Source organism: Oryctolagus cuniculus, chromosome 10, assembly GCF_964237555.1.
Source record: "Oryctolagus cuniculus chromosome 10, mOryCun1.1, whole genome shotgun sequence".
NCBI lineage: Eukaryota > Metazoa > Chordata > Mammalia > Lagomorpha > Leporidae > Oryctolagus > Oryctolagus cuniculus.
The window spans coordinates 92,067,873-92,094,085 of NC_091441.1; the positions used below are offsets into that span (position 1 = coordinate 92,067,873).

A 26,213-nucleotide genomic window follows, 5' to 3' on the forward strand; every position below is an offset into this window, starting at 1 on the left:
ACTCGCTGTGCCACAGCACTGGCCCCCGACCTTTTATTTTAAAAGGCATTTTTGTGTTTGTGTATTTTTTGCATATATTTAAACCACTGCTCTCTCTCAGTCTTAGGTTTCCACATGGCTTCTCTCACAGACTTTCCGCATACACCTGCACAACTACACAGCTTAGTCCCATCTCTTTTCTGACATGTACTATCTTTGCTTCTCCCTATCACTTTATTTTTCTTCAGTGAACATATCAATACCTAACATATTACTGCTTTATTAGCTTTATCTGTTCAAGAGAATGTAAACTCCACGAAGGCAAAGGCAAAAATTTTCTTGTCTCATTCACTTCTTCTTGTTCCCCCCCCCCCTTTTTTTTTTTTTTTTTTGACAGGCAGAGTGAGAGAGAGAGACAGAGAGAAAGGTCTTCCTTTGCCGTTGGTTCACTCTCCAATGGCCGGCGCACCGCGCTGATCCGATGGCAGGAGCCAGGAGCCAGGTGCTTTTCCTGGTCTCCCATAGGGTGCAGGGCCCAAGCACCTGGGCCATCCTCCACTGCACTCCCTGGCCACAGCAGAGAGCTGGCCTGGAAGAGGGGCAACCGGGACAGAATTCGGCGCCCCAACCGGGACTAGAACCCGGTGTGCCGGCGCTGCAAGGCGGAGGATTAGCCTAGTGACTTCTTGTTCCCTTTATTTATTTGAAAGGCAGAGTTACAGAGATAGAAGGGGGCAGAAAGGCAGTGAGAGGTCTTCCATCCACTGGTTCACTCTCCACATGGTCTCAACTGCTGGAGCTGGGCCAGTCAGAAGCCAAGACTTTATTCTGAGTCTCCCACATGGGTATAGGGTCCCAGATACTTGGACATTCCTCTGCTGCTTTCCCAGGCACCTTAGCAGAGAGCTAGATCAGAAGTAGGGCAGCTGGGAATCGAACCAGTACCTATATGGGATGCTGATATTGCAGGTGGCAGCTTTACCCACTAAGCCACATTGTCAATCCCTCATTTACGTTTATAACTCCAACACCTAAAATATTACCTGGTCTATATATAATAGATGCTTAATTAATATCTGTCAAATGAATTAATTGGGTACCTTTTTTAAAAAAAGATTTATTTATGGCTGCCGCTGTGGCACAGTGGGTAAAGCTGAGCCTTGTACTGTCAGCATCCCATGTGGATGCCAGTTCATGTCCCAGCTACTCCACTTCTGATCCAGCTCTCTGCTATGGCCTGGAAAAGCGGTAGAAGATGGCCCAAGTCCTTGGGCCCTTGCACCCACATGGGAGACCGTGAAGAAGCTCCTGGCTCCTAGCTTTGGATCGGCACGGCCCCGGACATTGCGGCCAACTGGGGAGTAAGCCAGCAGACGGAAGACCTCTCTCTCTGCCTCTCCTCTCTCTATGAAACTCTGACTTTCAAATAAAATAAATAAATCAAAAAAATTTTTAAAAGATTTATTTATTTATTTGAAGGCAGAGTTACAGAGAGGCAGAGGCAGAGAGAGAGAGGTCTTCCATCCACTGGTTCATTCCCCCAATTGGCCGCATCAGCCAGAGCCAAGCACATCCAAAGTCAGTAGCCAGGAGCTTCTTCCATGTCTCCCACATGGGTATAGGGGCCCAAGTATTGCTTTCCCAGGCCATAGCAGATAGTTGGATTGGAAGTGGAGCAGCAGGGACTAGAACTGGTGCATGAGCAACTATTTTTAAAGGGATCAAACTTAGAAAAGTTATTTGAATGTTTTCCTTATCCTAAAAACCTAAGTTTTAAATAAGTTTAAACTTTTAACACTGCTGGATTATAAGTCCTAGATAACAATTAGCTGCTATTATTATTACTATTGAAACCATTTAAGTTTATATTATAAAATCTGGCTTGAACTCAGCTCTGCTCCTGACTCTGGCTTCCTGCTAATGTAGACCATGGGAGGTAGCAGCAATGGCTTAAGTAATTCAACCACAGCTCAGCCCTGGCTGTTGTGGGCATTTGGGAAGTAAACCAGTGGATGGGAGATGGGAGATTTCTTTTTCTCTTTCTGTCAGATAGAGAGACAGACAGACAGACAGAGAGTCTGGAACTATACGGTCTCAAACTTGAGGTTGGCATTGTGGCACAGTGGGTTGAGCCAAGGCCTTCGATCCCAGCATCTCATATGAGCTCTGGTTCAAGTATCAGCTGTTCTGCTTTCGATCCAGCTCCTCGCTAATGCGCCTGGGAAAGCAGCAGAAAATGACCCAAGTGCTTGGGCCCCTGCCACCCACATAGGAGACAAAGCCAGGCTCCTGGCTTCAGTCTGATCCAGTCTTGGCTGTTGGGGCCATTTAGTGACTGAGTCAACAAATGGAACATCTCTCTTTCTCTACCTCTCTTTCTGTAACTCTTTCAAAAAATAAATAGATCTTAAAAAAACAAAAACAACAACAACAAAACCCAAAAAACTTGTGGTGGAGACTTCAATGCTTTGAAAGTACTAAAAGTCACAAGTGTGGGCTGGCATTGCGGTGTTGGTACAGTGGGTTAAGTTACGGTTTGCAATGCCAGAATTCCGTATCAGTCTACCAGTTTGGGTCCTGGCTGCTCCACTTCCTGTCTAGCTTCCTGCTAATGTGCCTGGAAAAGTAGCAGCCTGTGCCACTCACATGGGAGACCTGGAGTTCTAGGCTCCTGGCTTCAGCCTGGACCAGCCCCAGCCACCAAAACTATTTGGAGAGTGAATCAGCAGATGGAAGATTTTTTATTTTTTATTTTTTATTTTTTGACAGGCAGAGTGGACAGCGAGAGAGAGAGACAGAGAGAAAGGTCTTCCTTTGCCGTTGGTTCACCCTCCAATGGCCGCCGCTGCCAGCGTTCCAGCCGGTGCACCGCGCTGATCCGATGGCAGGAGCCAGGAGCCAGGTGCTTTTCCTGGTCTCCCATGGGGTGCAGGGCCCAAGCACCTGGGCCATCCTCCACTGCACTCCCTGGTCACAGCAGAGAGCTGGCCTGGAAGAGGGGCAACCGGGACAGAATCCGGCGCCCCGACCGGGACTAGAACCCGGTGTGCCGGTGCCGCTAGGCGGAGGATTAGCCTAATGAGCCACGGCGCCGGCCTTGGAAGATATTCTCTCTGTTTCTGTCACTCCACCTTTAAATAAATAAATCTTTTTAAAAAGTCACTAGTGTAACACACACAATCAAAATAGGGAGATTTGAGATCTTTACCTATGACCTATCAGCCTCAGAGACTTAAAAAGAGAACTTCCAGGTGATGGTATCTGCAGGTCTTGAATAAGCTATGTGCCTTGGCACAACTGAAGAACAGAGTAGAGCCTTTCTTTCTGTTTATATAAAACACCCTTTATTGAAGGATACTGTAGAGATAAGTATTCATTTCCTCCTATTTTAAAATCATATTTATTGAGAACAATAATAAAAAGAAACATAATATAAAAGTACAGATTAATAAAACTTAATAAAGCAAATTTCTGTGTGACCACAGCCCAATAAACAAAACCTCCCTACCAACCTCCAAAGCCTTCCACATTCTCCTTTTCAGTTAACCCCTCCCAACCCATCCTCCTGACTTTTAAGGAATTCAACGCCTTACATTTCTTTATAATCACACTATCCAAATATTCTTGACTAAATAATATATTGTAATTTTTACTGTTTTTGAAGTTTATATAATGTCAGGTACTTTCACCTAATTTACCTAAGTGTACTTATTCATTTGACTACTAAAGGTCTTTCGGGTTACTTTGACTTCTGAACTGGAAATACTGTTGCTATGAATGTGCTTGATTTATATTTATATGCAGGCATATCTGTAGGAAATCTACCAAAAAGTAGAACTGATGTTTTGACAACATCTGAAAATCATCATCTAGGCATTTCCTTTAGCCAGAAAACATCTAACAGAGTTGCAGAAACTGTTAAATCTTGACAAAGACTGAACAAAAGAGAACCAAGTTTATTTCTTGGCCAACAAAAATAAATGATGGACTAACTATATTACTATGTGGTATAAAATAAAAATGAAGCACAATACAATGCATTCAAAAGAATTCCACAGGAAGCACAGGTGCCAAGACTAATTTGAAAGCTAAAGAGCCATTTTCTTCACATGACAGCTCCAAATAATTGAAATGTTAAAGCAGAAGACAAATTCAAATATCACAGACTATCTGATACTAATGTCAGCTGCTCAAGGATCTCAAACAAACTAAGGGGAGAGAGGAAGAGGTGGATATAAAACAACTCAACAATCTGTTGCTGTAATTCCCAGGCTGGATATTTCTAAATCTCACAGGTGGGTTTCAAGAAATATGTTAAAAAGTCATCAAAATAAAGTGTTTAAGACTAAACTTTTACTGGTAAAAATTTAGATACATACAGGTAATTAAAAAGATATTCCCTAGCCGATGAGAAAATATTACTTAACAGAAATGATATAGATCAATCAGCTTTCATAATCATATGATGAGGGATAAGAAGGAGGAAATAAGTTACTTCCACATAAAAGCATCCACAAACACTTCTCCATGTTCCACCCCACCCACCCCATATATTTCCTACTTAACTAGCTATTCTACATTTCTGTGTGCCAGGCGTTACTCAGAGCACTTAGTAAATTAACTTTCCATTAACTTTTCTAATAAGCCTATGAGGTAAATACTGCCATCTCATTTTATAAATGAGGATATTAGATTACAAGAGGTTAATTTGCTCAGAATTATATTAACAGTGAGAAAATAATTCAGTATTTATATCAAGATCTCTCTGACCCAATTATAAACATCATAAATGGAAATTAAAGTCACCTAAAAGGTCAATAAACTTAAATACAGTAAAGAAACTGAAATTAGAATTAACAACAAGATACTATCAAAGTAAGTCAACAAACAGTTCCAAAAGTTATCTGTATGAAAACTGAGGAAGAACAAGAGAGAGAAAAGCAACTGACAATTCAGTGACAGGACAGATGTTCGACTCAGTGGTTAAGACGCTGCTTGGGATGCCATATCCCATATCAGAGTGCCTGGGTCTGAGTCCCAGCTCTTCCTTTGATGCAAGTTTCCTGTTCATGCTGGGAGGCAGCAGATGATGGTTCAAGGACTTGGGTCCCAGCCACCCACATGGGAGACCTGGATTGAGTTCCTGGCTCCTGGCTTTCAACCCGGCCCAGCCCTGGCTGTTTGGGAGTGAGCCAGCAGACAGAAGATCTGTCTCTCCACTAATCTGTTACTCTGCCTTTCAAATAAATAAATAAACCTTTTTTTTTTTTAATAAGAACACAGAAACATTTTTCAAATAAGATACAGTGTACATACCAAACACTGCTGAAATGAATTCTAGATTATCACCTGGGAGTAAAGCTAGCAGAAAATGTTAGAAAGCTCACTGAATGGGGTAATGATAGATACAAACTCCAATATTTCCTAGACAAACTCCAATAAGAAAAAACAAATAAAAAATTAGCAGCATCCGGCTTATATTCTTTTTTCCTATAATGGGAGACATAACCTCCAACAAGCAGGAGCCAGTTGGCTTAGAGAAACTTAAGTTAAAAAAGCCAAGTTTAAAAAAACTCTTTCAAGTAGAATATGTAATCAGAATAATCCTGAGATTGTTCAGAGGCTGACCTCATGGAGTGATGAAAAGTAAACACTTAGTCACACGAGCAACACTTACCCCAAATAAGGCAATTTCTATGTAAGAGCAAAGCCTAACAGAAAGAAGGGAATAAGAGAAACATACACAGATAGTGACTGTAATTTCAGGGGAGACAGGAAGATAATTTTTTTGAAAATCAGGAAAAACATCCAGCAATATACGAAATATTAACAGAATTAAACTTTTGCCTAGGAATAACAGCAGTTAAATCCCACAATCAACATGGATTAAAGAATATAGACAGGAGGCTCACTGCACCAAAAGGGAGATGTCCTTGAGGGAGTGGGCAGTTAAGTCTCTGTAAAGTAACCTCAGAGGAACTTTTCTCTGGCACCCAGCAGTGATGCCTTTGCCCTTATCAGGACACAGAGTAGCAAGGGAAATCAAAGGCACAGGCAGTCATGCACTCTGCGCCCACCAAGGCAGGTCTCCATGTCCTTAGAGTCTCCACCTTGCACCTTTCATATTTCCAAGCAGTACAGAGGATAATCAAGTGGCAAAGTTCATCGATGAATGAAACAGATTTAGAGATGCACAATTTATTAGCTCAGAAACACAGAAGTCTCAATGTATCCATTAAGTTTATACAGTAAACATTACATAATTAAAATGTGCAGGGTACATGGAATGTAGAGCTCTGCCTAAATCACACTGATGTTCTGAATCCCTGAAGTGAAAAACACTGCAAAAGCTGTTTAGTAAGGTTTACTGCAGTTTACTTGTTAAGTCTAGATTTCATGTGGTAAAGCTCTTTTTAAACAAAATACTGACTTTGCGATTCTGGAATTACACAAAAGATTACATTTAAATCTGTTCGAAGGCCAATCTCTTTGCCTGAGACTAAGAGCTGTTCTCTAAAAAGATAATTTAAAAAGCTTGTTTTACCATAAAAGGAAAGCAAGTTGAAATGTGTTCCAACTCATTTACTTCCCATAAAATAACCTTGCAAACTGAGAGAGCCAGTAACAAAATAACTCTTATGGATTCATATATAAAAACTAAAAATTTTATCAATATTTAAAAAAGATATACACAAAGAATCAGATGGATGTAAACTATTTGCTTTTTAACTTCTAAAGCACAAGGTGAACTGATACTACACAAGCACTAAATAATGAAGGCTAAGTATTTAACATTTGCTTTTCCAAAGATTGAATATAAAAATATGATTAATATCATATATCAGTTCAAGATGTCTATCAATGAAAATAATGATATAAAGTTTGTGTGCTTGTCAGTAAATAATTCCAAATGGTTTAAAAAGTCTTCCGTATAGGGGCCAGCACTGTGGCGCAGCAGGTTAAAGCTCTGACCTGCAGTGCCAGCATCCCACCAGTGAGAACATCCCACATGGGGACTGGTTCAAGTCCTGGCTACTCCACTTCTGATCCAACTACCTACTAATGCCCCTGGGAAAACAGTACAGGATGGCCCAAGACCTTGGGTTCCTGTACCCACGTGGGAGACCTGGAAGAAGCTCATGGCTCCTGCCTTTGGATCGGTTCAACTCCGGCCATTGCAGCCATTTTGGGAGTGAACCAGTGGATGGAAGACCTCTGTCTTTCTGTCTCTAACTCTGCCTCTCAAATAAATAAATAAAATCTTTAAAATAAATAAATAAATAAAATAAAAAATTTAAAAAGTGTTCAGTAAAAATTTACAAAAGATGTTTTATGGCTTAGGTTTGCTTGTGATGAAACTTATTAAATACAACAATCGTTATTAAAGAATGTTATTAAGAATTGTTATTAAAGAATGCTTGTTATTTATTTATTTATTTTGACAGGCAGAGTGGACAGTGAGAGAGAGAGATAGAGAGAAAGGTCTTCCTTTGCCGTTGGTTCACCCTCCAATGGCCGCTGTGGCCAGCGCGCTGCGGCCAGCGCACCACGCTGATCCGATGGCAGGAGCCAGGTACTTCTCCTGGTCTCCCATGGGGTGCAGGGCCCAAGCACCTGGGCCATCCTCCACTGCACTCTCTGGCCACAGCAGAGAGCTGGCGTGGAAGAGGGGCAACCGGGACAGAATCCAGCGCCCCGACCGGGACTAGAACCCGGTGTGCCGGCGCCGCAAGGCGGAGGATTAGCCTAGTGAACCGTGGCGCTGGCCAAGAATGCTTGTTATTAAAGAATGAAATGTATATGACAAAAATCAAGCCAGAGGGAATCCTCACTATTCCAATTCTGCCCATCCAAATTTAAGGAACCAAATCAAACAGATTTGGAACATTTTTGAGATAAAACTAGAATCATCGATAACCAAAGACTTGCTACTTGCTACCTGAAATTTAAAAAGATCTTCTGTCAGCTGTTTCACTTCCCAAATGGCCCCAATGGCAGGGGCTCAGCCAAGCTGAAGCCAGGAGCGTAGAACTCCATCTGAGTCTCCCACATGGATGGAAGGGGCCAAGCATTTGGGCCATCTCCTGCTGCTTCCCAGGTGCATTACCAGGGAGCTGGATCAGAAGCAGAGCAGCTGGGACTTGAACTACTGTTCATATGAGATGCTGGTATCACAGGCAGGTTTAACTGGCTTTGCCACAATACTGGCCCCAGAATGGGATTTTATGTTCTAATTTTTCCTTCTAAGTTCAACATGCTTAGTATTTCCCAAGCTATTGCATAGTCCTCATAAATAGCACTGTATTAGCTGTCTAATAAACCCATTGAGAGAATTTGCTGTAATTCACATAACTTTCATGCTACTTCTGAATATTTATTTGGTCCTTTTTTTCTCCATAATTACAATGCAGTAAAAATCTCCAATCAGCTTTATCTTTATTTTCAACAAAAATTGTTCTAACTATAGATATTTTATAATATTATTTTACATAAAATGTTCACTAACACATTAAACATTAACAATTAAAAAGGTATTTTTAAAGTAAATAACAAGAATGAAGTAAAAGGATTTTTATATACTGCAACTCAGTAAAACATTTTTTTGGATAATTTTCTGTTCTATTTCTTTAGGTTCAAAATATAAATCCCAAAAGTTCAAAATAACATTAACTTACCAAAGAATGATAATGTGTAGTAAAAGTTTAAAATATTTTTTCTGAAGATTTGTATGTTAGATTATATATTCTTTTGGTTGATTTCAGAGGATACCAATCATCTTGCCCCAAATTGCTGTACCAAATTTATGTGAGATTTAGTAATTAGAAGGCAATAAAAAGATACACTCATCTTTGCTTTGTGAATATTTTTTAAAAGACAAGGAGGGGTGGACTTGGTGGGTTAAATTGTCGCTTGGAATGCCTGCATCTCACATAGGAGGTGCCACTTTCAGTCCCAGCTACCCTGTTCCAGTACCAGCTGCTTGGTAATGTGCCTAGAAAGCAGCAGATGATGCAAGTACTTAGGTTCTTGCCACCCAGATGGGAGACCCAGATGGAGTTCCTGACTCTGCTCTGGCCTAGCCCTGGCTGTTGATGGAAGATTTGTCTATTATTCTACCTTTCAAATAAATACATAAGTAAAATTTTAAAATGAGACAAAGAAATATGCCATATTTATTAAAAAATTATCTCAAAATAATATTAACTTATGTCTAATATTATAGTATCCAAAACTAACAAATTCAGAAGTTCTTCTAAAACTAAGAAATTCTGTGTCCTTAAAAGATCCCTAGGGAATATAAAATTTGTGATTACCAGATATGACCTTTACAACCCCCAAGAGCTCCATACATGGGGGCAATCACAAATGCATGCACACCCGCAAGATGGGATTATAAGCATAAAAATTTGTAAAACCATTCATTTCAACAGATAGGAGGAGGCAGACAGACAGGAAGGAAAAGGAAAATGTCAGAGAAAGCATTTGCCTAATCAGAAAAAGTATGGACATCAGCAACAAATCTTTATTAAACACAGTGACCTTTATTTGTTACTAACAAAAACAAGATATTATCACAACCTTGTGACTGCTATAGATTTAAGCATTTATGTGATTTTCAAGTAAAAATAAAATCACAGTATTTTTGTTTAGGATTTAGTAAGGTTGTCTAAATTACCTCAAAAGCCAACCTATCTTTAAAATCATCTTAAAGACAGCCGTGTACAGCATCCCAAGACTAGGTACAGTTGTCAGACTGCAGGACAATCTACTGCTACTCCTTCCCTCGAAATAGGAAGTTCCTGTTATCCTGAGGGCCATTTTCAGAAGTCAATCTGCAAACTAAATAATTATTTTTGTGGCCTCATTTGATCTAAGAAATTTATTTAAGAACTCAAAATTCAAATCTTTGATAAAATTAGAATTCAAATAAAACAAGTTAATGTTATTACTATCTCTTCATTAAGTATCCATAGGAAGTTTAAATACTTGATATTCCATTTATTGTTGCTCAGTAATGATTTTTATAAAATTAACAAGCTTGAAGCTTCCTATTTTGTGTGTACAAATGACTAACCTGAAATGCTTAGCTCCACTTATGAAGACAAATGCATCAGGAATATTTTTCTCAAAATACAGAGATACAATATGAAAAGGCCCACTGCTGTCTGAAGATGGCCCTTTGTACACTTCTAATAAAGCAAACACATTCAGTTCCTCATTTGTCCTCTGACTTTTCAATTTTAGCTCCTGGCTTCATTAAAATCAATGCGAAAAATACTCTGTACTCACTCTGGCATTCTATGAACTGATGAATAAAAGTGCAGTCCCCGCCACTCTTTGAAAGCAAGTGCTCTAATAAAGAAAGAAACACCTTTAAGGATATAGTTTATTGCTGTCTTTGAAAACCAACAGCAAAGTCAGAAAAACTGAAATGTATTAACATGGCTAACTCTGAGAAAAATTTGAATATATTTTAACACATATTTTGGAGCTGAAGTTAAATGACTGAAAATTCTGGCTTTATAATCATTAATCTGTACCCTAAATGGTTAGCTTTTTAAAGGTGCAGTTTTTATCCAAAGAACTACAACAAAGTAAAAAACCCATATAAATACATTGCTTTAACAAGCTTCTCCCATTTTAAAAATATACCTATTTTCATGAGAGCTTAACAAATTCCATTAAATAACTTAAAATTTTTGTATTTTTAATTACTAAATTAATTTGCAATTACTGATATCCAAGAGCCCCTTTACAAAGCTACATAGTCACCTTAGTTAACAGGCAAAAAATAAGTATCTCAAAAATACATAATTCTTTAAAATTTAAGAAAATACATTTTAAAATTTAATTTTTCATTTCACAAATAATCTTCCCTTTTGAGTCACTTAATCTTTACTCAGGCCGGCACCACGACTAACTAGGCTAATCCTCCACCTTGCAGCGCCGGCACACCGGGTTCTAGTCCCGGTCGGGGCGCCGGATTCTGTCCTGGTTGCCCCTCTTCCAGGCCAGCTCTCTGCTGTGGCCAGGGAGTGCAGTGGAGGATGGCCCAAGTGCTTGGGCCTTGCACCCCATGGGAGACCAGGATAAGTACCTGGCTCCTGCCATCGGATCAGTGCGGTGTGCTGGCTGCAGCGCTCCGGCCACGGTGGCCATTGGAGGGTGAACCAACGGCAAAAGACCTTTCTCTCTGTCTATCTCTCTCACTGTCCACTCTGCCTGTCAAAACTGTAACACAGTAGTTCTAATAAAAGTTTCAGTCCTTTTCTTACAATAATCTTTATTACTCTGATGCAAAGAATTAACTACTGAATCTGGATAATATCCTTCAATTACATATTTGTGTAGTTTGGGAAGTTTAAGTGTTAAAAATATATTCCAACATATTGAGTATCTGAAAGGTGTGGAAGCACTAAAACCTGTCAAAATGGACACAATTTCATATCACTCTCAATGTAAAAGCCTCCTTTCTCTTCATCTCAACTCTGCATGAGAAGCAGACACCTCCTACTCTGAGAGTACACCACCCTCTCTCGACATCGTTCTAACTAGCTGCCTTGTTTGCCTCTGTTCTCAATTCTATTATCATCCTTTATGTAGCTGCAAGGTGTGTAAAACCTCCAGTCAACAGTCACCATCAATGTAAGACAAAAACCTGGGAATAAAAGGTTAATACAACTCATGTTTTAGAAAGACCAACATTACATACTTGGGATGTTATACAGAGATAAAATATAGCCCTCAAAAGAAAAAATGTTAACTGCAAAGATATTTAAAATTTAAAAGTATTTAATAAACAGAATATGCCAACTGGAGACAAGAAAATAAAAACAGGAACCCTTCAGGAGACTATTAACTATCAAGATAAAAAAAGTTGTTTTACATCAATCCTAAGCTACATATAATACTTTCAAAAATATTATATCATGTTAAATAAGAAAACTCACTTAGAACCAGATTTTCAACTAAATAAAAGACTTCATAAAACCTATTTGAAATCAAATTTTAGGCTAATATCAATGAACTTTAGATGACACTTATTAAAGCAGGACATCCCACCACAATTCACAAAGCTAAAAGTCATTCCTTTCTACTCTGGTTTTAATACCTAAACTAAATTAAAATATTTACTACAACATTTTAGATAAAACCTGAGATGAGATTAAATATAAATATATATACATATTTATGACTTCTACAAAGAAATTGCCTATACATATGAGAGAAAAGCCTTACAGATAATATACATAAAGTATTTGAATCATGATCCTTTCAATACTCCATTACTTCAATTTGGGTCTTTAGGAATTCACTTTCCCACTACAAAATATACCAGTGACAGTCTCAAAGGAATCAGATATTTATAAGAGTGATGTCTTTGTACAAAGATACAGAGACAAAAAAGTAGAGAATCACTCTACTTAAAATGTATTTTATTTATATATGAATTTCCTATAGATTTTGACTTCTTATACTCACACTGTCCAACACTACAGACATTGGTCCACGTAGCTAATGAGTCCTGAAATGTGGCTAGTTAGGATTGAGATGTATACTAAGTATAAAACACATGTGCAATGATTTCAAATAATCAGAAAAGAAAAAGTGAAATATGGGCCGGCGCCGCGGCTCACTAGGCTAATCCTCCGCCTTGTGGCGCCAGCACACCGGGTTCTAGTCCCAGTCGGGGCACCGGATTCTGTCCCGGTTGCCCCTCTTCCAGGCCAGCTCTCTGCTGTGGCCAGGGAGTGCAGTGGAGGATGGCCCAGGTGCTTGGGCCCTGCACCCCATGGGAGACCAGGAGAAGTACCTGGCTCCTGCCATCGGATCAGCGCGGTGCGCCGGCCGTGGAGGCCATTGGAGGGTGAACCAACGGCAAAGGAAGACCTTTCTCTCTGTCTCTCTCTCTCACTGTCCACTCTGCCTGTCAAAAAAATAAATAAATAAATAAATAAATAAAATAAAAAGTGAAATATTACATTAGTAATCATTTAATATTGATTATATGTTGAAATGTAACATTTTGGATACTGTGAGTTAAATATATCATTAAAATTTGTTTTACCTTTTCAAAAATTAGTATTAATGTGTCAACCAGAAAAAAATTTAATTATACACGTAGCTCTCATATTTCTTTCAGAAAGTATTATTCTAAACTTTCTACGATATAATTATATTTATTAAATAAAATACAACAAATTTATAGAGGGGCCGATGCTGTGGCTTAGAAGGTTAAGCCTCTGCCGACAGTGCCGCCATCCCATATGGGTGTTTGCTGGAGTCCCGGCTGTCCCATTTCCAATCCAGCTTTCTGATAATGTGCCTGGGAAAGCAGTGGATGATGGCCCAAGTCCTTAGGGCCCTGCACCCACATAAGAGACCAGGAAGAAGCTCCTGGCTCTGACTCTGGCCTGGCCCAGCCCTGACTGCTGTGGCCATTTGGAGAGTGAACTAGCGGATAGAAGATATCTGTCTCTCTCTTTCCTTCTCTCTCTGTATCACTGCCCTTCAAATAAATAAATAAATCTTTTAAAAAAGTATGCATTTAGCAGCTATGTTATATTTAAATAATTTAAAAATGGAGCTCACTGGAAGAAGCATTAATTTTTAACATCTCTTTATATTTTTTGAATATTCTATTAAAACCATACTTGATACTCTGCTATTTAAATGGTAATTCTCATTAAAATCACGTAATATTATGGCTATGGACTTTGGCAATATTGGAATATTAGGTAATTTGCTTGTTATTATATTGCAAGTGATTTAGAATGTAATAAGGGATCCCTCTTAATCCAAAATCCTTTCTCTAACTAAATTTGGTGTAACACAGTTTTTTAATATATTGAGAAATTTATTACTTACCTATTATCTACTCAATTTATCATCACCAAAAAAAGATAAAAAACCCACACACTAACAGAGGATAATCATTATAGCAAGGTTTAAGTATTTAAAATATCTTATTTAGTTTTAAATCAAGCAGTCTACAACTATTTATAACGTAAAATGTCTCCTACCATTCTAAATCAGTTAAATTTTAAGCAGTACGTTGCCAACTGTATAAAGATGACTTCATGCACATAAAAGGCTTTTTGTAACTAAAGAAAAAGAAGGTACCTAGCTTGTGTTAACATTATTAATAAATACATTCTCATGTCAGGAGTGTGACAGATTTTATTAAAAAGTAAACATGCCAGAAAGAGAAAAGCAAGAAAAGTCACAACAGAAAATATAAAATCATTTAAGGAAGGTAAATTTTTGAAGAGGATTAAATAATTTTATATAAGTTTGCTGGACATATTTAATGAGAAGCAACTAGTAATTTTGGTGCAATGAATATAAACTACACCTTTAAAAATTCTCATACTGAAAATCAAGTTGAAATTTCAAAAAATCAAGTCATTTTACATATCATACATAGAACAAATAACAATCATTAATAAAACTGTTTTCCTGAGTTTCAAAACTTATTACATATGCAATATTGGGTTTTGACCTCGTAGTTGACATATATATGTTTACCTGAGCCTACTGTGTAAGTCTCGATTAAAAAACCAACCAACCAAACAAACAAAAAAACCAGCTTCTAATTGATTGCTGAGAACTATCAAGATATCCCGATACATGGAAAAAATATTCAATTTGTAGTTCTAGGTATGGGCCTTGTTATTTTCCACTAACTTTTACATCAAAAAATAAGATGACAGGCACATAGATTGGTAAACATAGAGAACAGTGTTCCTCCTTGTGTACTGAAAGTATCTAGTGCAGGATCTGTCACATAACTGGTATTCAACCAATATTGGATGGAAGGGGAGATGTGGAAGAAGAATAGGGATCTTCAAGACGGAAGTATTAGTGACTGCCGCTGTGGCATAGCAGGTAAAGCTGTCGCCTGCAGTGCCAACATCCAATATGGACAGCTGGTTCAAGACCCTGTTGCTTCTCTTTGATCCAGCTCTCTGCTATGGCCTGGGAAAGCAGTAAAAGATGGCTCAAGTCCTTGGGCCCTTGCACCCACGTGGGAGACCTGGAAGAAGCTCCTGTTCAGTTCTGCTCCGCTCCGGCCATTGCAACCATCTGGGGAGTGAACCAGCAGATGGAAGACCTCTCTCTCTGTCCCTGCCTCTCTGTAAGTCTTTCAAATAAATGAATAAATCTTTTGAAAAAAAAAAAAAAAAAAAGACTGAAGTATTATAAAAGCCACGTGGTAAAAAGTATCCCATGTAGTAGTAGGCCAACCAATAAGTAATGGCTTACAGTTTTTGACCAGAGAGAGCCAAACTATCCAGAAAGAATGGTCACAGAACTAAGAACTAATAAAGGAGTATAATAAATGATTTTATTCTCTGATCAACGAAACAGATGGATAAAGAGAACAGTTTTTATGACATGTCCAAGGGCCCAAACAATGGTTAAATAAACTCAAAACATTAAAAATGGGGATTAAGGGGCAAGTGTTTGATTTAGCAGTTACACTGCCACTTGGGATGCCCACCTACCACATCAAAATCCTAGGCTGTCCACTTCTAATCCAATTCTGTGCTAACACGCATACTGGAGAAGCAGGTGACAGCTAATGTACTTGTGTTCCTATCACACATATAGAAGATCCAGATTCAATCCTGGGCTTCTGGTTCCAGCCTGACCCAGCCCTGAATTGAGCAGGTATTTGGGGAATAAACCAGAGAATAGAAGAAAATCATTCCCCCTCCCTTTCACTCTGCTTTTCAAATAAAATGAAAAAAAAAAAAAAAAAAAAGGGGGGGGGTGTCAATTATCATCTAGAAGCAGAGCTCAATGGAACAAAATGGTAATATAGCTCTTTGAAAAATACGGCAGGGGTAATGAGAGCCTACACAAGCCATTATTACAGTCGAATTTTATCATTTTCTTATTTAAATAGTTAAAAAATAGACTATAGCATTAAGTTTTACAAAATAAAAAGAGGTTTGTTTTTAAAAGATGGAGTTCAATGGTCTATGAATAGCAGGCTTTTCATTCCAAATACTTAAAACCCTGAACTATCTATCCTGATTAAACAGTAAAAGTATATCATGGGGGAAAAAAATTTAAGTTTTTTACACTACCTTTTTCTGTGCTCCCATTTATTTTAGGTAAGAAGTCATCAACTTGTATCCCTAGGATTAAGACAGTATATCATTGCCCAGTCAAAAAAAGTATTATTTTAACACTGGTCCCAAGTGTAACCATGGCATTTTGTATGCCTACTCATATTGAGATTGTACTGAACTTTTTAAATTCAGTGTTACAAGAAGGGCTCAACTTGCCATTTTCTATGATTTCAGAGAAAGAGCTTCAACTACTTAGTAGCCTTTAATGAATCCCAAAAGCAAAAGGATTCTGCTGTTCATGCCTTTTTCTTATGTAAATATCTCCAAGTACAACATCTCATACACAGAAATTCTATTCATCTCAAGGACTAAACAATGGTGCCCACTGGTGGCAATCAAGCATATTTCAAAAGGAAATTTTCTAAGTGCTTAAGTATTTTATACTGAACATGTAAAATATCCCTTAAAGGAAAGAAAGCATCGAATGTCAGATAGTAAACAGTCAAAAGTTTAACGACAAAATTCAGCTTAAAGTAAGAAATCTGGATGACACCTACCTAAGCTGCTGCATTCTTTAAGAGTTTTCTCCTGAAGATGTTCTAACCGTACTGTAAATAAAAGTCCAAGAAAAAGATATTTCACAGATAAAAAAAAAAAATCAAATAGAATCAGTTTCTGGATTAGCTAACTTACCTTGTAAAGCTGTTAGCCTTTCATTGGTGAAATCATTATCAGCTTGCAAAGCTTCTATTTTTGCCTGGAGCTCCTGTTCCTTTTCTTCCATTTCATCTATTTTATGCTGTAATTCTTTTTTCTCAGCTTGTCCCTTCTGTTGGATTTCTTCTTGTTTTCCCTCTGCTACCTGTTGAGAAAGAAGAAAAATTCAGTTATTTAATAAGACCTGATCATATTTTAATAAACCTTAGCGAGGACTGTCTTATTCATGTAAACATCTAGGGAAAGTATTCCGTATTCTAGAACATATTGGTTTCTCTAAACTGGTAAAAATAAAGGTGTAGTGTCAAAAGGATCTACACCGGAGTTACTCCTTCATCACACCTAGGACAGAGAAACTTTGAACAAGCAAGCAGTCTCAATAATAGAGCTTTAAGTAAAAGATTACATTTTTTATTTATTTGAAAGGCAGAGTTACAAAGAGAAAGAGAGAGAGAGAGAGTGAGAGAGAATGTTAGAGACAGAGACAGCTCTTCCATCCACTGGTTCATTCCCCCAACAGCAACAACAGCTAAGGCCAGGTCAAAGCCAGGAGCCAGGAGCTTCTTCTGAGTCTCCCACATGGGTGGCAGGGGCCCAGGCCTTGGGCCATCTTCTGTTGCTTTCCCAGGAGCATTAGCAGGGAGCTGGATCAAAAGTGGAGCAGCTGGGACTGTTGTCTATATGGAAGGCTAGCACCATAGGTGGTGGGCTTTACAGGTTATGCCACAGCACCAATGCTCAAAAATTACATTTTTTAAGAGGGAAATAAAACAATTAAAAGTACTATTTTTCAACTTGTAAGTTATAAAATGTAACTTATTCTGAAATTTTGAAAAAATTATATTTAGCTAAGGGAATAATGGTACAAGTACTTTTTCAAAAGGCCTTCTTTTAACAAGACCAATTTTTAAAATCTATCATAGGTTAACCGATCACAGAGCGAAGGAGGGTATGTTTTGGTCTTAACAAATGCATACCTTTGAAGCACTCAATCCATGGATACAATTACATCAAGATGGATCTTCACATACTCAGTTATAAGATTCTAATGAACCAACTAGACATTACCCAACGGTGTGCTCTGTCCTTAACTTACATGTTCATAGCTACAGGGAATCACAGCTGAACCAGAGTCAATAGGATCCTTAGAAGCTAAAAGAGGTCAAGCAGATCACTCCAAAATTCCTCTGAGCTAGTACCAGCATTCAATAGCTGGGCCTTATCATTGAGATCTAAAGATAAGCAGTGTCAGGTTACAAATAAAGCTGAATACCCTGGGTTTTGCTGATGCTCATCTACCAGCAAAAACTTCCTAGCATATATTAAAAGCACTTACTAAATTTTCATCCAGAGGAAATATTTCAGCTTTTAATTTTCTATGGTAATGGAAGTTGGGTTAAATGGACTATAAGAACCTTTTTTTCATGAATTTCAACCATTATCAAATTTTACATCAACTATTCAGCAACATCTAACCTCTTAAGCTAGCCAGTGTATTACACACTATTTATTTAACATACTTTAAAGTTGAGTAAATACATACCTTTAGCTTATCAGATAGATCTTTAATTTCATTAACAGCTCCATTATATTTATTGGCTAATTCTCTTAATTCTTCCTGAGTTCGTTCATTCATTTCTTTCAGGTGGGTACATTCATCTTCAGTATTACTCAGGCTTCGCTGCAATTCAAGTTTACAGGTGATTTATTTAGAATAAATGTAAATGTACATTTATTAACTTAGAACCTCTTTTAAATTTAGCTTACAAAAAGTATAACTCTATGGGTACTTCTAAACCAACACCTGCCCTAGACCTCATAAAAAACTTAGTTACGTAACATAAGAATTCAATGTACTTCAAAACATAATAAAACAAAAAACACAACTAAAAATTTGAAGAAAAAAAGGGGAAAGAGCAGGTGGAAATAGGAAGAAGATGCTACCTTTATTAAATATACTTTTAGAAGTCCACCAAGTATCACTTTTAACCTTGAAAATGTTTTCAGCCTATTAATTTTCTTGAAAACAAACTTAATAATGTACAATTTAATAAGAAAATTAAAAGAGAGCTGGTAACTTTTCCCCTTACATATCAAATTAATCATGACAATGAATCAGGTACTACGGGATATGGCTATTACAAAAACTATCCCTATATTCAGGATATATTCAATTTATGATGGGCATTCTAACCAAATACAGCAATAGAGACAATTTCTGTTCTAACTCTACAATGTTTAAAGGAATGATTCATACAATGAATTAGGCTTTTGTTTTTAAAGCAATGAGAATCACACTGGATTATTCCTAAAGGATCCAGAAAAGGTGTTGTAGATAAACTGCCCTTTAAACTTCTAACACTGTACAAAGCAATTAGTTTTCCTCTCTGGAGGATGGGCAAAGTAACCCATGATATAAATTTTTGAACTTAATTCTGACCGCCCTTAACTAAAAGAAAAGCAAAACCAGATGTTGGGAGATCATCTTCCTGACACACATCATGGTCCACTGCACGGAGGCTGAACCATACAAGATGTATGAACAGCAAGGCTCCCTGGTTAGGGCTCACTTCCTTTAAGCACCAGAATTCACATGGTGAGGCTGGACACTTTTATCAACTAAAGCAGTGTGCTTGCTTCTTCCCACCTAACAGACAAATACTTCCTAGCCATATAATACTACCAAGTTTAAAAGACCCTGGAATGTTTAAAACAAAAAAAAAATTATACTACTACTTAAAATTTTTAAAAGTGAAATACCTCAACTTCTGAAAGTTTTCTAACAACTTCAATTTTCTCCTGAAGAACTCGCCTCAGGGACTCTTTGGCTGTTGTCTCATAGTTGTGTTTATCTTCCTGTAATGCTATAAGTTCCTTCCGTAAACTATCTTCTGTTTGATTCTAGAATAAAAGATATTTATAATTATAGCCAAGTTCTTTTATTTTCAAGAAAGCACTTACAGTTTGAAAAATTAACATTAAAATATTCTTTGAATTCTATATTAAGGTACTTCCAAACACAAATAGTGCTGGCCATGTATCAACAAAAACTGTATTTTTTTATTTTTAAAAATTATTTATTTATTTATTTGAAAGGCAGATTTATAGAGATGCAGAGGAAGAGAGAGAGAGGTCTTCCATCCATTGTTTCACTCCCAAAATTGCCACAATGGCTGAGCTGAGCCGAAAGCCAGGAGCCAGGAGCTTCTTTTGGGTCTCCCACACGGATGAAGGTATCCAAATACTTAAGCCATCTTCTACTGCTTTACCAGGCCATAGTAGGGAGCTGGATATGAAGTGGAGCAGCTGGGTCTCGAACCAGTGCCCATGTGGGATGCCGGCACTGCAATCGGCGGCTTTACCTGTTACACCACAGTGCCAGCCCGTGAAGCTGTATTTAATAACTGCATAAGCAAATTACACTTTCACAATTACATTAATCTCACTTCCAATAGAAAAAAAAGTGATCATTTCTCTCAAATACACAAAATTAAGTACTCTAATTTTTGTCATATTCTGCAAGCATTATAATTATATTTGTAATATATATTTGTGAAGATAATTTATAATTATCTTCAAATATATATTATATACATATATATAGGCTAGTGCTGTGGTGTAGCAGGTAAAACTGCTGCATGCAGTGCCGGCATCTCATATGGGCACCTGTTTGAGACCTGATGTGGCCCAGCCCCAGCCGTTGCAGCCATTTGGAGAGTGAACCAGTGGATGGAAGATCTCTCTCTTGCTCCTCCTCTCTGTAACCCTGCCTTTCAAGTAAATAAAAAATAAAATCTTTAAAAAAAATATAGGGGAGGCCGGCGCCGCGGCTCACTAGGCTAATCCTCCGCCTAGCGGCGCCGGCACACCGGGTTCTAGTCCCGGTCGGGGCGCCGGATTCTGTCCCGGTTGCCCCTCTTCCAGGCCAGCCCTCTGCTGTGGCTAGGGAGTGCAGTGGAGGATGGCCCAGGTGCTTGGGCCCTGCACCCCATGGGAGACCAGGAAAAGCACCTGGCTCCTGGCTCCTGCCATCGGATCAGCGCGGTGCGCCGGTCGCAGCGCGCCGGCCGCGGCGGCCATTGGAGGGTGAACCAACGGCAAAGGAAGACCTTTCTCTCTGTCTCTCTCTCTCACTGTCCACTCTGCCTGTCAAAAAAAAAATAAATAAATAAAAAAAAAAAATAAAAAAAAAAATAAAAAAATATAGGGGAAGCCAGGTGTCTTTAATTATGACAGATACATCATACTAATATAAGATGTTAATAATAGGGGACAGGGATGGCACAGCGTAGCAGGTAAAGCCATTGCCTGAAATACCAGCATCACACCCTGGCTGCTCCACTTCTGATTCAATTCCCTGCTATTGTGCCCGGGAAAGCAGCAGAGGATGGCCCAAGAGCTTGGGTTCCTACCATGCATGTGTGAGACCTAGATGAAGCTCCTGGCTCTTAGCTTTGGCCTGGCCCAGCCCTGGCTTCTGCCATTTGGAGAGCAAACCAGTGGATAGAGCATCTCTTTCTCTGTATCTCCCTGTCTCTGTAACTCTGACTTTCAAGTAAATACATAAATCTTTTTAAAAAGAATACAATAATAGAGGATGCAGGGTTTGGAACTTGAAAAATTTTGTTTTATAAATTCAAAACTTCTGAAATAAAAAGCAAAAAACAATACCACATATGAAAAAAGACAAAGAAAAGTACTTATTTTCTTCCCTTGAAAAGGAAATAATTTACTCTGAAAAAAAATATATATATATGTTTAAAACTAAGAATAGGAAGAAAACACATCACAGTCATTTCCTGGTCGATGAAAAGGAAGCAAATTGTTATTTTCAAATCAGTAAACAAGGGGAGGAAAATCACTTCTGCTTTTCTTGTAGAAAATGCACCTCAGTATAACCCATGGGTGATGAAGGAAAACGTCTCTTGAAGTAAACCAACTAAACGAATGAAGGAATGATATAATTATGTCACCACTTTTGTAATCTTTAATGAAATAATGGATCTAGGCAAGGTTCATCAATGATTGACAAAACCTCCATATAAAGACAATTAGACAATATGTCGCCTCTTAATGAAAGAACACAACACCATCCATGAAGTACTGTTTGGGGGTTGGAGGAGCACTGAACTTAAATCATATCAAATCTCTATATCAAACTACTTTGAACTAATTTATGGGGTGTGATAAAGAGTTAGAAGAATGTTTAAGTAAAAATGCAGATTGAAGAAAATTCTAGAAGGTAAGTGATCTAGTGTCTTCAATAAGCATCAACTACAAGAGAAAAATGAGAGCTATACATGGGCACTCAAAATTGTTTCTACTCACAAGTGTATCTGAAATTTCCCATGATAAAAGATTTAAAAGAATGCTGAAAATGCATCAATGTTTTAATATTTACTCAAAATGATAGTCAAAGAAAAGAAGCCACATAAAATACTATGCAATTTTCTTTACATAAATGAGATTAACACTTACTTTGGAGCATGCCTGTAATTGGTTTCCCATAACTTCTAACCGTGATAAGAGTCTATCTTCATCTATTAAAGCCTGTTGAAGTTAAATATAAATAAAAATTCAGAGTAATTTAAAAAATAACATACATATCAAAAAATTTACACTACCAACAAAAAATGAAATCATAAAATCGACCAATATCCACTATAAATTTCTAGCTTTTCAACATATGTTCATTACTTAAGAACTTATCTTTGTTTACTACAAAATTTGTTTTGGTTCACTCAAACTATAAGGGATGCTAAACCGTGTTTAAAATGTTTCTTAAAAATAAAAGGCAACTGAAATACCTGCCAACTGGTATCTGAAGCCTCTTGGGTGATGGCCAGTAGCCGCTGAAGTGTAGCTAACTTCTGTTCCAACATCTGTTCCCGATGTAAGGCCTCCTAATGTTATACATTACAAAAAAGATTTTAATAAACTCAGCATTAGTCTTTTGAAAAGTAATAAATCTTTAGCATATTTAAAATACATTTTCATTCCACTTGATATACTCCAAAGTATTTCAAACAGTATTTTAAAAAACATATATGCTACATCATTTTAGCCTTTGATGTACTTTAAGTACCACTCTTAGTGGTGTTCTAGCTGCAGCTTCATTTATAATAGAAAAAAAGTCACCTATTTACATATATATTATATTTATATAAGTTTTTCATTTGATTCGACAGACAGAAATAAGAATTAGAGATAAAGAAAAACATCTTTGTTCCACTGGTTCATTCTCCAAATGCCTATAATGGCCAAGGCTGGAACAAGGCTGACGTTAGGAGCCAGGAACACAATGCAGGTTTCCCATCTGGGTAGCAAGGACTCAACAATTTGAACTATCACTGTTGACTTCCAGGGCCTGTATTAGCAGAAAGGTGAAGTCAGAAGCCAGAGTCAGGGACTGAATCCAGACAATTTGGTATGTGATACGGGTGTCTTGAGCACTAGATTAACCGCCCACTCCAAGTCAACTGCTTTGGGCTTTGTTTACTTAAAATTTGGAAGGCAGAGTCTTTTTTTTATATATTTTATTTTATTTAATGAACATAAATTTCCAAAGTATAGTTTATGGATTACAATAGCTTCCCCCCCCATAACTTCCCTCCTACCCACAACACTCCCCTCTCCCACTCCCTCTCCCACTCCCTCTCCTCTTCCATTCACATCAAGATTAATTTTCAATTATCTTGATATATAGAAGATCAATTCAGTATATATTAAGTAAAGATTTCAACAGTTTGCACCCATATAGAAACACAAAGTGTAAAATACTATTTGAGTACTAGTTATAGCATTAATTAAACACCTAAGAGTAATTATGTATTAATTACAGAGTTCAACCAATAGTTTTAGGTAGAACATAAAAAATACTAAAAGGGTAAAGTATTAAGCTCTTTTTTTTTCTTTCTTTTTTTTTTTAAATCTATCCTAGGTGTGATGCTGTGGTGTAGTAGGTTAAGCCTCCACCTGCAGTGCCAGCATCCCATATAGGCACCTATTCAAATCCTGGCTGCTCTACTTCCAATCCAGTTCCCTGCTAATGGCCTGAGAAAGCAATGGAAGATGGTCCAAGTGTTTGGGCACCTGCATCCACGTGGGAGACCCAGAAGAAGTTCCTGGCTCCTGGCTTCGGATTGGATCAGCTCTGGCCATTGTGGCCATTTGGAGAGTGAATCAGCGAATGGAAGACCTCTCTGTCTCTCCCTCTCTGTAACTCTGATGCTCAAATACATAAGTAAATCTTTAAAGAAAAAAAAATCTATCCTAGAAGGGCAGGCGTTGTGTCATAGTGAGTAAAACTACAGCTTGTGACACTGGCACCACATACAGGGGCCAACATGAGTGCCAGTTGCTCTACTTCTCATCCAACTCCCTTGAAGTGCACATGGGAAGGCAGCTCAAGATGGCCCAAGTCCTTGGGCTCCTTCACCCACGTGGGAGACCTAGGAGAAGCTCCCGGCTCCTGGCTTCAGTCTGGCCCAGCCCTGGCATTGTGGTCATTTGGTGAGTGAACCAGCGGATGGAAGATCTCTTTCTTTCTCTGAAACTCTGCCTTTCAAATAAATTAATTAATCTTAAAAAAAAAACAAAAACAAAAAAACAAAAAAACTATACTAGGAAAAGCTAACAAATGGCTTAGGCTTGAATTTATACACACACACACAAAATATATATGTCAGAATAAACTCATTCTAAACTAAGACGAAACAAAATTATCTGGCCAGCAGCAAAGATGCTTTATAATGACTTTAATGTATTAGTATGATTTTTAAAATAAAACAGCTTTAAGGGTCAGCACTGTGTATGCCTAGCAGGTAAGGCTGTCCCTGCAGTTCCAGCAGCCCATATGAGCAGCCGGTTCGAGTCCTGGCTGCTCCACTTCCGGTCCAGCTCTCTGCTTTAGCCCGGGAAAGCAGTACAAGATGACCCAAGTCCTTGGGCCCCTACACCCCACGTTGGAGACCCAGAAGAAGCTGCTGGCTTCGGATTGGAGCAGTTCTGGCCGTTACAGCCATCTGTGGAGTGAACCAGTAGATGGAAGACCTCTCTCTGCCTCTACCTCTCTGTAACTCTGCTTTTTAAATAAATAAATAAATCTTAAAAAAAAAAAAGATCAGAAAAAAATGAAACAGCTTTTAATTTTTCCCTTTATTAATGTCAACTTCTAAAAAATGCTTCTTTATTAAGACCACTATTACAGCCATTTTTCACAGGTTTTCCAGGTGTTCTGAGTTTCTCTTTGGCTACATACCACTTACCAGCAATTAATAGGCTGAAAATAAGCAAGAGTCCAGCAAATACTGTTTCAATCTAATTAAGGGATCAAGGAGTTAAATAACTATTTGGCAGCTCCAAAGGAATATTTCACAGAGAAAGACACCTGTGAGCAAAGTCTGATCTCTGGATGACCTGTTAACATCTGATAGATGTTAACAGGACCTGCTTCATTGGGAGTAGTTTTAAGACGAACCACTCATGGCAATTAGTTGTGGTTTTGGCATATCTTCTTCACCGTCTTCTATTTCTGTCATCATCTAAAGAACACTTATTACCCTAATACCTTTGAGTTACCTCAACAGAGGACTGTATGCTTCAAATAGTACTTGAGGTTTGAAGCATGAATTTATAGCTTTTTACATCCTTTAATGATTAGAGAAAACTTAGTAGCATTAAAGTTAGAGGTGTTTATATTTTTCGTAACTCAAAAAATGTAAAATATCTAATAAAAGTGATATTGCCTCAGAATCCACAATAAAAGACAGCTTACATTTGAAAATGACTATGAAGTTTATTTTAAGCTCCTAAAGCATTCTTAATATCCAGGAAATTACATAAATGCTGCAAAATGTTTTACTGAAAAACAAAACCACCAACCAACTATGCCTTCAGAATCTACCTCCACTAGATGGTGTAATTACACCTTTCAAAACTCAATTCCATTTAGAGTTTCTTAATCCCATGAGCTACATCCTGACAGAAATCTAATTCTTCTAGTAAAGTTCTTTCAATTCAAAGGCATGTAATTCGCATTTCTAGTTTTTATTTAAAAGGTTTACAATTTATATTAGAACTATAATAATTCAATAAGGATATATACAGAATGTGTGGTACACTTTTCTCTTTAGAGAAGCAGAAAAACAAAGTGAGGTGGGGCTACCATGATTATTCAAAAGAACTGACAAGAGAGAGAGTGAGTCAGGGCCTGAAATTAGCAGACCAGGATGACCAGCAAGCTTGAGCATAGGATTTAACCATTATGAACACCATATTTCTCATCTGAAAAATTAAGCTTGGGTCAAATTAACCTCAAAGTTTTCTTGCACTTCTGAAAATAATAGAGACTTGGGTTAATAAAAGTTCCTTCCTATTGAAAAGTAAACAACCATTACCATTTGTGGGCATACATTCTATGCGCCGGGCAATATT

At 37.8% G+C, this 26,213-nt stretch overlaps 1 protein-coding gene across 46 annotated transcripts in view; it reads right to left on the minus strand.

Annotated features, from left to right (window-relative positions):
* The window catches only part of SLMAP (sarcolemma associated protein), a 168,015-nt gene that overhangs the window by 47,970 nt on the left and 93,832 nt on the right, over positions 1–26,213 (minus strand). For 8 of the 46 annotated variants that reach the window (XM_070049781.1, XM_051851062.2, XM_070049771.1 and 5 more), the window contains exons 6-12: positions 22,586–22,681; positions 22,257–22,328; positions 19,539–19,679; positions 18,322–18,459; positions 16,755–16,923; positions 16,077–16,127; positions 10,270–10,332 (exon numbers count right to left, since the gene is read on the minus strand). In XM_070049781.1, coding sequence (XP_069905882.1) covers positions 10,270–10,332; positions 16,077–16,127; positions 16,755–16,923; positions 18,322–18,459; positions 19,539–19,679; positions 22,257–22,328; positions 22,586–22,681 — 730 coding nt within the window. Of the gene's footprint in view, positions 1–10,269; positions 10,333–16,076; positions 16,128–16,618; positions 16,670–16,754; positions 16,924–18,321; positions 18,460–19,538; positions 19,680–22,256; positions 22,329–22,585; positions 22,682–26,213 lie in introns of all 46 variants that reach the window. The other 38 variants (XM_051851059.2, XM_008260455.4, XM_051851052.2 and 35 more) reach the window with 7 other exon arrangements.